Source organism: Sardina pilchardus, chromosome 23, assembly GCF_963854185.1.
Source record: "Sardina pilchardus chromosome 23, fSarPil1.1, whole genome shotgun sequence".
Taxonomy (NCBI): Eukaryota; Metazoa; Chordata; class Actinopteri; order Clupeiformes; family Clupeidae; genus Sardina; species Sardina pilchardus.
The window spans coordinates 17,559,717-17,572,493 of NC_085016.1; the positions used below are offsets into that span (position 1 = coordinate 17,559,717).

General features: G+C 46.4%; 1 protein-coding gene across 1 annotated transcript in view; it reads right to left on the bottom strand.

Moving 5' to 3' along the window:
• Positions 1-12,777, bottom strand: part of unc5cb (unc-5 netrin receptor Cb) — a gene marked incomplete in the record, with an annotated part of 206,583 nt that overhangs the window by 113,002 nt on the left and 80,804 nt on the right. The window contains 1 exon segment of the mRNA XM_062527646.1: positions 1-109. This exon segment is cut by the window's left edge and continues 35 nt beyond it. Coding sequence (XP_062383630.1) covers positions 1-109 — 109 coding nt within the window.

Below are 12,777 nucleotides of genomic sequence, written 5' to 3' on the forward strand. Positions count from 1 at the left end.
GTGCCGGCTGAGCTCCAGGCCACACACTGGCACCAGAAGTCCTCCAGGCCGAACAGCTCCTCCACCTGCTGCCGCGTGATCTCGATGCTGGCCTCACGCACCACCAGGCCTGTGGGACACAGGGGGACAGGCAAAAAGATAGTTAGATAGACACACAGACAGACAGACCGACAGACTGACAGACAGACAATCGGACAAACAGACAGCCAGAAAGACGGTTAGACAGGCAGACAAAGGCCCCTTCCACACAATGCTGTTGTTTTTTTAAACCGGTGAATCTTTCTTTTAGGTCTTGCATCCAAACGAGGCCTGCATTTTAGGAGGCTGTAACCAATCTTTTTTTTTTTGTAAGCAGGTTCCAAATTGAGCATTTTGGAAGCCGGTAAGAAACAATAAACCGGTTGGTTTCGGGTGTACGTGGCCAAACAGACAGACAGACAGAAAGTTGGACAGACAGACAGACAGTCAGTCAGACAGACAGACAGAGCCCATCACAGCCCACTAGAGTCAGAGGGGCAGAATGACATAGCAGCAGCAGAACACAGCATTGTATCAGAGTGGGCAGTGAGGCAACTCAGGCCAAAGAGCAACTGTATACAGCGCGGTACATCATTAAACAATAAGAAAGTCAGCACAACACACCCACTTCCATCAGCAGGCACCAATTCAGCGCCTAAGGAAAAGCTATAACTAGTGCACACACACATAATATACACACAGACACACACACACACATACACACACACACACACACACACACACACACACACACACACACACACACACACACACACACACACACACACACACACACACAGTTGCAAGATATTTTCTTTTGGGGGGATTTATAGGATTATAGTGAGTCAAACCACAGTGTTTAAAAGTTTGTGCGAAAAAAGAGCAACACACAAATGACAAATCAATAAATAACTCCACTGCTGGCATGAGTGGAAAATGAAAGCCGGTGGGAACTAAAACCAGATAGGCTTGATGTGAGCCACGCGGACTCCACAGAATCTCCAATCAATAAGACTAAAGCACTGTAATACTCCACCCCAAAATACCTGTGCCACACAGGGCATGCATGCACAGGGCGTATGCTTCCTCTGTGTGATCAGTGTGTGAGTTCATGTCATCACTATCAATGTGTCCATCAACTTCATAGTAGACATAAATACTACAGTATCTTTAGCTAATTTACCTCCATTATTATTTATAGGCTACAGAAACATGTTGCTGTTAAAACATGTCCGCATGGATTAATTACTAAATGTGAGCATAAAAGAATTAGTTAATAACATATGTTTATCCTTGCATAGCACTTTCCTCCACATATTCATCATATGCGACAGCATTATAATATATATAAAAAAGGGGTTTCATTCGAGCGGCTTCTTCGTTCTCCCTTCTCATTGATTTTCCCTGGTCAGCAGCGGTGGCTTCTTCCCTGGCTACTCTTTGTTCCTCCTGGCCTCTGCGAGTACCACACGCGCTGGATTAAAAATGTAAGACTCCAAACAAATGTCAACAAAAGCGCGGGCGAGCGGTAAATAACCGAAGGGGGGGTTGGAGGGAGTGGGGGGGGGGGGGGGGGTGGCAGAGCGAGGGACAGTGGCTGCCTGGGATTGTAACTGAGCCTCTTTATTAGACGGCACGGGGCCGGTGCCAGGCTCAGGGAGTCGCTTGGCGCCCAGCACTGCCTCTGAGTGCCATGCCAGCCTGCAAATCCTGTTTGCTAACTCTGCTGATTACAGTTGTGTGTGTGTGTGTGTGTGTGTGTGTGTGTGTGTGAGAGAGAGAGAGAGAGCGGACGGCTGTGCCTAGTAATGAATATGTATACATACACACCTACACACAATACACAGATTCACAAGACAGATTAACAATGAATAAATAGTAGAAAGATTAATCGATGATGAAAAAAAAAGAATTGTCAGCTGCAGCCCTGACACGTACACAGACCCACAGACCCCATTTACAAAATACACACACAGGCGCACATGGACTTAGCATGCGTACACACACACACACACACACACACACACACACACATACACACACACACACACACACACACACACAAACAGACACACACATACACACACACACACACACACACACACAAAGACACGCAATCACACAGACACACACAGACACACACACACACACACACACACACACAAAGACGCAACCACACAGACACACACACACACACACACACACACACACAATCACGCACACACACACAAAGGACTGCTTAGCGCACTCCGGAGATCTGGCATTATGGAGGATCCTTATGGAAAAACTCCTCATCACTGCCGTCCTCGCATTCTTTTATCCTGACATCTTTATCACAGGGTCACGCGCATGGCGGAGGTTTTCGCATATGGAACCATCGGGACAAATGGAGCAGTAACGGCGCTCCGAGGAGATGGAGATGGAGAGACAGGATGCGCATTCCAACTCAAATACTCGCTCCGATCACTCCTGGCCCAGCTGCTCCTCGTTGGTGGACACGGTTCAGCCGCTGTGGCTTTAAATTATGTCGCGCGCTCTCTCCGCGCGGCGTCCAGGATTCATAAATTGGACCTGCGGGCCTGTAACCAAGTTATCTCTTTACGGGCTGTTGCTAAGCTGTGCTTCTGGCGGCTGGTCTGGTCTTTCGAGATGCTAAGAGACAGCAAACACGGACGCCTGCCGTTGCCGCACTGTGGAAACAGGATGCTGCTGTTGTTATGGAGTTGAACTCAGATGAACTTAAGTGTTTACTGTTAAAAAGTGTCGTATAGTGCCACTGTGAAGGGGACCAACACCTGGTCTAACACACATAAAGTGTTGGTCCAACCCTTACAGTCTCAAAATTACTTAATTGTCTGCCTCTTTGTGTGTGTGTGTGTGTGTGTGTGTGTGTGTGTGGGTGTGTGTGTGTGTGTGTGTGTGTGTGTGTGTGTGTGTGTGTGTATGTATGTGTGTGCATGTATGTGTGTAAGTATGATGTTAGTCCAACAGGCCCTGTAGGTTGCTTGCGGGCTTGTTGCTATGATTGACTCTTGGAGCCAGAGACTGCAGCCTGAGCCACAAAGCCTGAATAATCCCCCATGCGCCCGCACACTGAGGATGGTGCGGGCAAAGCATCCCTGCCCCATCCCATCACCATCCGTGTGCCAAGCATGATATGATTATGATTATGATATCAAATCAGATGCCATGCATCATCAATCTCTCAGTGGTGAATTACAGACATTCACAATGTGCTGTCGAGTTATTAGTATGCTATGAGGACATCATCTGCAGCTGATTTCCCTGTCCACTATATGAGATTGATTCTTCATGAACAGAATGAAAGATAGATAGATAGATACTTTATTGATCCCCCAAGGGGAAATTCAAGCTGTTCTCACGGTAGGGTCACAATCAGTAAAAAACACACCGACACATACAAATGAAAATCTTTAAAGTGAACTCTTTAAGGAGTAAATTCTCCTCTGAGGTATTTACTCATGTTAAAGGCTAGGGTAGTTTGCATCACTCAATTCATTACATTACATCCATGGAGAATTTCTCTGGTTCTCACTTTTAAATCATTTCAAAAAGTGAATACTAGGGTGGGGAAGAATTCCTGCTCCCTGGTGAATACTTGTTTATCTGGCCTCTAAAGACAGCAATTACATACACATACAGTTTGAATCTTCAGTCATAAGACAAACCGACTTGGTCTTCCTAAAGACAGTCAGATCACGAGCAGCCTTCTTCACAAAGGGTGCTTCAAGAACACAAGAGATCAAACAGAAAGAAAAGAACATAATGCTCGGCACGCCCTGGAGTGCTTCAAATCAATTCCTAAATGATAAATCATTCATAACGTTTTTTTTTTGTTTTTTGTTTTGTCCGTGTCAGAAAAGCCAAGGAAGCTACTACTGAAAGTCTTGCTATTTTAGCTCCTTTCCCACACTTTCCGCTGATCTGCCTGTATTCATATCTGAGAGAGAGAGATAAAGAATTCAGTGGAGCCACGACACATTGAAGAGCTCTCTAAGGTTCCCACAAAATGACTCAGACCACTCTGGACAAACTATCTTGGATCAAAAACAACGATGTCGTCTCTGGAATTATAATAAAAATGTCAGACGTCTGAATAAGTGTCTCAGTGGGACGACAAGAGGCTGCTTCAGCTGTCTCAAGATGGAGGCCGGAGCTGTGAGAGCCGTGCAGTCAGTCAGAGCTCCAGCGGCAGAAGATGGAGGACCATCATGCAGCACCTCTCCAGGGAGCTGCTCCTCAACGCTGCCCCTAACACCCAGCCAACACACCTCTTCTCTCCCTCTCTCTCTCTCTCTCTCTCTCTCTCTCTCTCTCTCTCTCTCTCTCTCTCTCTCTCTCTCTCTCTCTGCGTCCTGATGTTTAAAAAAAAAAAAAAATCTTATACCTCTAAGATGACGGAGTGACATTGTAATGTTTTTTGATAACTTTTTGTAATAAAGGGCTTTTGAAATTCAATTCAATTCTCTCTCTCTCTCTCTCCCTCTCTCTCTCTCTCTCTCTCTCTCTCTCTCGTTCTGCCCACTGACACGGAATAATCTGACCTTGTTTGTGAACCGCTACGGCCATAAATAATGAAGGTGTTTGTGATTTTCCCCATGCTGGCTTGCCTCCAGATTACCGTGCGGAGGAAGACAGGAGGGGTGGGGCAAAGGGAATGGGGGGGGGGGGGGGGGCACTGAGAGAGTGTGGTAGTGGGAACCAGTGGGGGGGGGGGGAGTTTGCCTTGGAGAGAAAGACGCCATCTTACATCACCTTACATCATGTGCCTTTGATGGCACACCTTGCTTTTATATGTGGGGCTAATCACTAGAGAACGGGGGACTAGGTGGAGCTTAACGAGGGGGAGCGTGGCGTGAGCTAACCTGAGGTCAGGACAGGAGATTTCTCGGAATATCTCGGGTGATGATAACGTGGATTACATCACTCGTATCCACTGTCCATGTAGACATTCCAATTAAAGCCCTCTTGAAAGTTGTCGTTGATGTGGCTAACTGTGATTTACTTTGACCGTCTCATCTGTAGATTCTCTCTCTCTCCACAGCTTCCACGCGCACAACTCCTCTTTTCTATCTTCTCTCTTTCTCTCTTTTTCTCTTTTCACAGCTCCAAAGCAGTGAACAAATGACATGACTACTGAGCTCTACCCTTTTCTTAATTGGCCATTTCACTGAATCACAGAGAATGCTGCATATTCTGTTTGTTAGAGTACATCAAATCACTCACTGCAAAAGTAGATGCAGCTAATGCAGTATAAAACTCTCCTATAAGCACAACTAAGGGCACCATATACACATGCCTTGTTCACAATAAGTAATGGCGACATGAACTGATTGTACTACACATTATGTGGGATATCCCCCTGACAGCTGTGCTGCCACTCATCATAATTAATTATTAAAGCCATAATCAGTGTTAGCCTTAACTTTGCTATTGATCACCGTGACTGACGACGGCTTGGAAATGGCAGCCGGGGGAGGTGTTAGTATGCTGATTAAACTCCTCAAATGAAGAGCACTCCCTCTCGATGCTCAGAGTCATCACTCACGCGGAGGGGCCAGGTTGTATATTACACCGGTGTAACTCACATAATTAACTCCGACTCATCGGGAGAAATCAATAGGCTGCGCACGGGGAGGGATGGGCGGAGAGACGATCCCTCACCGTTAAGGGGGCGTCTGAAAAGAGCTGCGCCTCTCTTTGGTTACTCACGCGGGCCTTTTGTGGCCGAGGATAGGACGACCGGGAATCAATACCATATTGTTTGCTTGTGTTGTCATGCGGATGACAAACAGTGAGATTTAATCCCAGGATTTCCTCTCGCAAGGGCTAAAAATGAGAGAGGTTTTATTTTAGCAATCTAGTAAGTGCTGGTATGTGGGAGATTGTGAAAGGATTTAAAATGCAGTTTGTTGTAGGGGCTTGATTTGAAGGGGATTGCACTAACATTGCATAACGAGTTGCATGGCAAACATTTTTATTCTTTCTTTTGGTGCTGTTGACGCAACTTTGCAAACAAGAAAGAACTCAATTGATTGTGCATAATTTCACAGGGGCTTAAACACATACCTAACAGTATACAATATCTTTCCCAGCCACGGATTTTCCAATCCAACAACTCTGTACAACTAAACATTTGCTTTTGCCTTTCATTCTAACAGAGAGCATCGGCCAGCATCATATTTCTGTCAGCAAGGGCAAAGGCTTTGGCAGTGCTTCAGAGAGCAGATCGATACTGAAACATATGAGTAGGTGTTTCTCCTTAAAGGCACTCCATTGGCCTCCCAACTCCTCCTCCTCCTCCCTAAAAAACAACATAAGCAGCAGGCTAATGATCCTGCTCCCCGCCTGAAGAGGAGAAAACCTCCCATCATGTCTGTTGTTCTCCCTTTCTCTCTCTCTCTATCTCTCTCTGTGTGCCTCTCTCTCTCTTTCTCTCTTTCTTTCTCTCTCTATCTCTCTCTGTGTGCCTCTCTCTCTTTCTCTCTTTCTCTCTGTACCTCTCTCTCTTTCTTTCTCTCTCTATCTCTCTCTGTGTGCCTCTCTCTCTCTTTCTCTCTACACCTCTCTCTCTTTCTTTCTCTCTCTATCTCTGTGCCTCTTTTTCTTTTTCTCTGCAGCACATTTCTTTTTTTCTCTCCTTGCTGTTTTCTTTTCACTTTCTCAATTGTCTTTCTCTATCTCTCATTCCTCTCTCCCTCTTTCTCTCTCTCTCTCTCCGTCTTCCTGTCTCTGTCTCTTCGATATAGAGTGCACTGGAGTGTGGCGCCGTGCTGGGGTCTAGCAGACTGACCAGATAACAGTGCTGACCGACCACGTCTGCTAATCTACTGCCGACCCCTGCACAGGAGAGAGAGAGGGAGGGAGAGAGAGAGAGGGAGGGAGAGAGAGAGAGAGAGAGAGAGGAACTATCCTGAAGGATGAAGAGGCAAAAAAAATAGAGAGAAAGAAAGACAAAAGAAAGTCAAAGAGCAAGAGAGAGGAGAGATAAGGGGCTAAAGGGATATTTGAAGGAGAGAGAGAGAGAGAGAGAGAGAGAGAGAGAGAGAGAGAGAGAGAGAGAGAGAGAGAGGGAGAGGGAGAGGGAGAGAGAGAGGGCGAGTGGGCATTGGATCATGTTTCCATCAGCTCAAATAGCTATTGAGCAGGTGGGCCAGTCTCTATCATCTGTGTGCAGCTCTTTTCTGTCAGTCAGGGGAAATCAGACACGACTAGGGTGGGCATGGGGAGTCAGGACCAGGCAGCCTTGGAGGCTCTCGGTGTGTGTGTGTGTGTGTGTGTGTGTGTGTGTGTGTGTGTGTGTGTGTGTGTGTGTGTGTGTGTGAGTTGTGAGCATGGATTTTGTATGTGTGTGTGTGTGTGCGTGTGTGTGTGTGTGTGTGTGTGTGTGTGTGTGTGTGTGTGTGAGGGAGAGAGAGTGAGGAAAAGAGAGAAAGAGCGCGTGAGACAGAGAGGGCGAGAGCGAGGGAAAGAGAATAACAGAATAACAGAGGAGTGCAAGAGAAAGAAAAGATTCATGATGTGTGGGCTCTGAGTTACACATCAGTGCTCTAACTGCCTGGCGGAATGGCAAAGGGCGCTAACGCACAGCGCTAACTCCTCCTCTGTCAGTGTCAGTGCTAAGAGGCTTGTCTCTCCTTTCCTCTATCCGTCTCTTCTTTTTTCTCTCTCTCTCTCTTTCTCCCTCATCGCTCTCTCTCTCAAAAAAAAGAATTCTTTTGCCACAAGCACCAGCACCACCCAGCTCAAACACACACACACACACACACACACACACACACACACACACACACACACACACACACACACACACACACACACACACACATACACACACTCACACACACATGCACACACGTCCACACACACACACACACACCCACACACACTGACACTAACACACACACACTTTTCATTCTCCTCTCACTCCATCTCAAGTACATCTCAGCACAACAACTGTTCCTCTCGAGTAGATATTCCATTCCCTTCCTCAGATGCCGAGGCGAGGTGAGGCGGGGCGAGACGAGGAGGGGGCGCGGCGAGGCGGTCTCTTGGCACCTTGCCCCCCCGACCCAGTGGCTAGGTGTGACAGGTCTATTAAAAAAGCCTCGCCAAGCCTCAGAAGAGGTCCACCGTTCTCACACCATTCTCCATTCCCTCCAGCCTCCCTCAGGCATCCGTTTACGGTCTGTGGTGGTCACCACTCCTGGAGCATTAAGGGCTGTATTGTATTAAAAGTGTGTTCTTTATCGTCTCCTAGAGAGATGGACTCTTTATTTACCATCAGGGAGATTAAGGAGCTGATTGTGGATAAAACGAGATGAAGCAGGAAGGGGCTGGTCTAAGTGGCATCGCTGATAGGCTTAAAGAGGTGTCGTCTATTGCGCTAGCTTCCTCCAAGGACCCGTGTCTCGGAGGTGGTTCTCTCTCTCTCTCTCTCTCTCTCTCTCTCTCTCTCTCTCTCTCTCTGTTTCTCTCTTTCTCTTTCCCTCTCTCTGTCTTTTTTCAGCATCTGTTTGAATTGGCTGCCGACGGATATGCGCAGAGGCCAAGCGTAAACACTAACTCCATTTTAATGGGTCATGAGTAATTAACTTGGATGGGTTTCACTTCAATTTCCTCTTATCGTTAGCATACGGGTGTGTTTATGTGTGTGTGAGAGGAGGGCGGGATAGGGGGATAGGGTAAGTGTGTGTGTGTGGGGGGGGGAGGGGTAAGTAGGTGGCAATGTGAGCATAATATGTGCATTGATGTGTGTGTGTGTGTGTATGTGTGTGTGTGTGTGTGTGTGTGCATGTGTGTGTGTGTGTGTGGGTGTATGAATGTGCATGTGTATGCGTGTGTGTGTGTGTGTGTGTGTGTGTACTGTATGTATGTGTGTGTGTGTGTGTGTGTGTGTGTGTGTGTGTGTGTGTGTGTGTGTGTGTGTGTGTGTGGGTGGGTGGATGTTTGTGTAAGGCAGAAAGAAAAGGAATGGAGAGAGAGAGAGAGCAAGAAAGAGAGAGAGAGCAAAAACAAGAGTGAGAGATAGAGAAACGGAGAGCAGCGAGGAAAAGAAAACGAGAGGGAAGGAGGGAAAAGATAAGAGTGGAATGTGGGGGGGAAAGAAAGGAGAGAGAGAAAAGGCCAGAAAAGGAGACACAACAAAGAACAACAACAAAGACCGACGACAGAGAGCAACAAAGAACGACAGAACAGAGGCCGAGGAGGGAGAGGTGGAGCGATGCGGTCAGGAAGACTGAGAGCCCACTTCACTTCAGCCCTCTCCCCGCCGCCCAACTGACTGACCGCAGCCCAGCACAATGGCTGCTGTTGTTAAAGAAAGAGCAAACCAGCCCTGCGGCCTTAGGCATCTTAAAACACACACACACACACACACACACACACACACACACACACACACACACACACACACACACACACACACACACACACACACACACAACACACACACTAACACACACACACACACACACACACACACACACACACACACACACACACACACACACACACACACACACACACACACACACACACACACACACACACACACACACACACACACACACACACACATAACAGCCCCTGATTGGCTGCATTCAGCTGGTGATGGAGTTCTCCTGGCCGCCTACAGGTAGCAATCACAGAACTGCACTTCACCACACCTTAACCCCCCCACCCAAACAACACACACACACACACACACACACACACACACGCACTCCACTCTTATTTACTCCAGCCGAGCTCACAGGAGAGGGGGGGTAATTGAGCGGCTGGATCCCCGGCGCCCCACAGATGATGTGAGGACTTCAAATGGCCATATGAATGGCCACTGCCTCCCATGAAGCCCCTGGGCCCTTGGCCATGACTAAGACTCCCCTATTTTCTTCCTCTTCTTCTTTTCTTCTCTCTTCTCTCCTTCTTTTCTTCTTCTTCTCCTTCTTTTCTTCTTCTTCTTCTCCGTCTTCTTCTTCTTCTTCTTCTTCTTCTTTCTTCTTCTTCTTCTTCTTCTTCTTCTTTTTCTTCTTCTTCTTCTTCTTCTTCTTCTTCTTCTCTTCTTCTTCTTCATCTTCTTCTTCTCCTCCACTCAGAGTAAAGGAGGAGGAGCCGGGGTAATGGAGCTTGGTGGAGGTTTAAGGTGAGGTTGAGGTCAGATATTGAGGTGGTGCTGAGGGGTCAGACTTGGCATTAGGTGGAGGGCTCGGGGTCAGAGATGGCAAAGGTGTGAGAGATTGATGGAGAGAGAAAGAAAGAGAGAGAGAGAAACAATAATGGAGGGAGGGATTAAAGTAAAACTGGTTAGAGAAAGGTTAGAAAGAGAATTGAGAGAAAAGCCAAACACACACACACACATACACCTACACATACACCCACGTGTGCACACACATACAGTAAGCGCGCACACACACACACACACACACACACACACACACACACACGCACACACACACACACACATACACACACATACACACACATACACACACATGCGCGCATACACACACAGCCTCGTGCACACACTCAAATACTGTACAGACACTCGCCCCTCATTTGTTTGATTGAGTAGAAATCCCTTGAACAAAGCTAAACCTTCATCGCATTCTAATCCTCTAATGGTCTCTTCCCAGAAGTGAGGCACCCACCGTTACAATCCTGCCTGTGTTTTGATTCCAGGTCACTTATTTCCTCTCTCTCTCTCTCTCTCTCTCTCTCTCTTTCCCTCTTTTTCTCTCTCAATCTCTTTCCCTCAGTCCTGCCTCCTGATTTTCTCCCCTTCTTCTCCTTTTGTTTCTTTCATTGTCACTCTCTCCTTTTTGTGCACTATCTATCTACTTGCCTTCCTTCATTCCAACTCCTCTGGTCTCGTTTTTTTTCCCTCCTCGTAGTTACTCCAAGCTTCTCATCTCCCATTGTGTTATTGTCTGTGCCTCATTCCATTTCAGTATTAATCACTTCCTGGACTACCATCAGGGAAAGGCTTTAATTAATACTGTTTTATCTCTGAAAGTGGGCACACGCTCATCACAGGAAAGCCAGAATTCCTCCTCAAATAGTCCTGACTGAGCTTACCAATGGGGCTCTCTCAGGGCAAACATAATCCATAAACAAAGACAAGTAAATACATAACCCATTTTCTTTAATCTGTCAATCTGTTTCTATGATTATATTTATCCATTTGTTTGTTGTGATTATTTATACTGATATTAGATGGTACTTAGGAGTTGCTGAGTAACCTTTTATGCACTCTTTATATGAACAAATATGACATTATAAGATGCAATCATATTTTCCTTGTGACAATCACAAACATTTTGCTGAATGTTAACTTTGGATGTCACTGTAACTCACTGTTGTCTGTGTATGTGCCAAGTGCTAAACAAAAAGAAAACATCCTCAATCAAAACAAAAGAAACCTCAAACGAATCAAAAAGACAGGTGACAGATCAAAGCAAACTCATTCAAGCGAGGCTAAATCTGCACACTGTTTGATGCTTTCAGACTGGATTTAATCATCTGGCCGTCACTTCGCCCTGTCAGACCCTCATCAGGTAAAAGACGCCCACCTGAGAGGGTTAGCTGTCAGGCCAGCTGTGACCCTTTAGTCGGGCTGCTAAATCAGATGGTATTGGACAGTGAAAACAGCTCAACTAAGTCCCACTCCCAGCATCATCCTTGGTGAACACATTGAGAGGAGCCGAGCAAGACTAGTATAATAATAATAATAATAATAATAATAATAATAATAATAATAATGCATTTATTTTTCATAATGCTCTAGACACTCAAAGACACTTCACAGTTTCTATACACAGGTACAGACAAACAGACAATGTACAGTACTAGACAAGATTACATAAACAGAGGAAAGAAAACACACAGGTGCATGGATAAAGCAGAGGGCAAAGCTAGAGAGGTGGGCAATGAAAAAAAGAAAAGGAGGAGTTGGGAAAGTCTTTTAAAAGAAAAAAGTAAGTTTGAAGATGTGAGTTTTGAGGGTCTATTTTAAGGATGGATGTTTGACTATTTGGTGGGGGAGGGCGTTCCAGAGGGAGGGGGCAGCAGCTGAGAAAGCCCTGTTGCCTCAGATCTGGAGTTTAGTGCAGATGGTGTGTTTGCATCGATGGACCTTGAGGTGGCAGGTGGGAGTGTGGCAGATGAGGAGGTCAGAGAGGTATAGGGGCAAGGTTAGTGCTTTGAATGTGAGGAGAAGTATTTAGAAGTTGATCCTCTGCTTGACTGGGAGCTAGTGGAGGTTGTGGAGGAGAGGGATGATGTGGTCACGATGATGGGTGGAGGTGAGAAGGAGGGCAGCTAGTTCTGGTCGTATTGGTACTTTATTGGTAGTTTTGTTGGGTAGTAAAGAATGCTGTTGCAATGGTCTCCTGGTGATGTGGTTGACACGTGGTATAAAGTAGGGGGTGTGGCCGAAGAAGATTCTAAGGTTGCTGGTGGAGGGGGTGATGTTGGAGCCATCAATGTTAAGTGAAAAGTTCTGGTGAGGGAGTTTGGATCAATTATGAGCATCTCTGATTCATTGCAGTTGAATTGGAGAAAGTTTTCTTGCATCCTTTCTTGCATTGTTCATAGAGGTTATTGGAGTTGAAGTGAATTTGAAGTTGAGTAGCGGCAGCTCGTTCCAAGGTTTTGGACAGAAGTACAGTAGGAGGTTTGAGATGGGGCGGTAGTTGATGAGAGGGGAGAGTGAGGGGAGGCAGGCCTTGGCGAGAAATG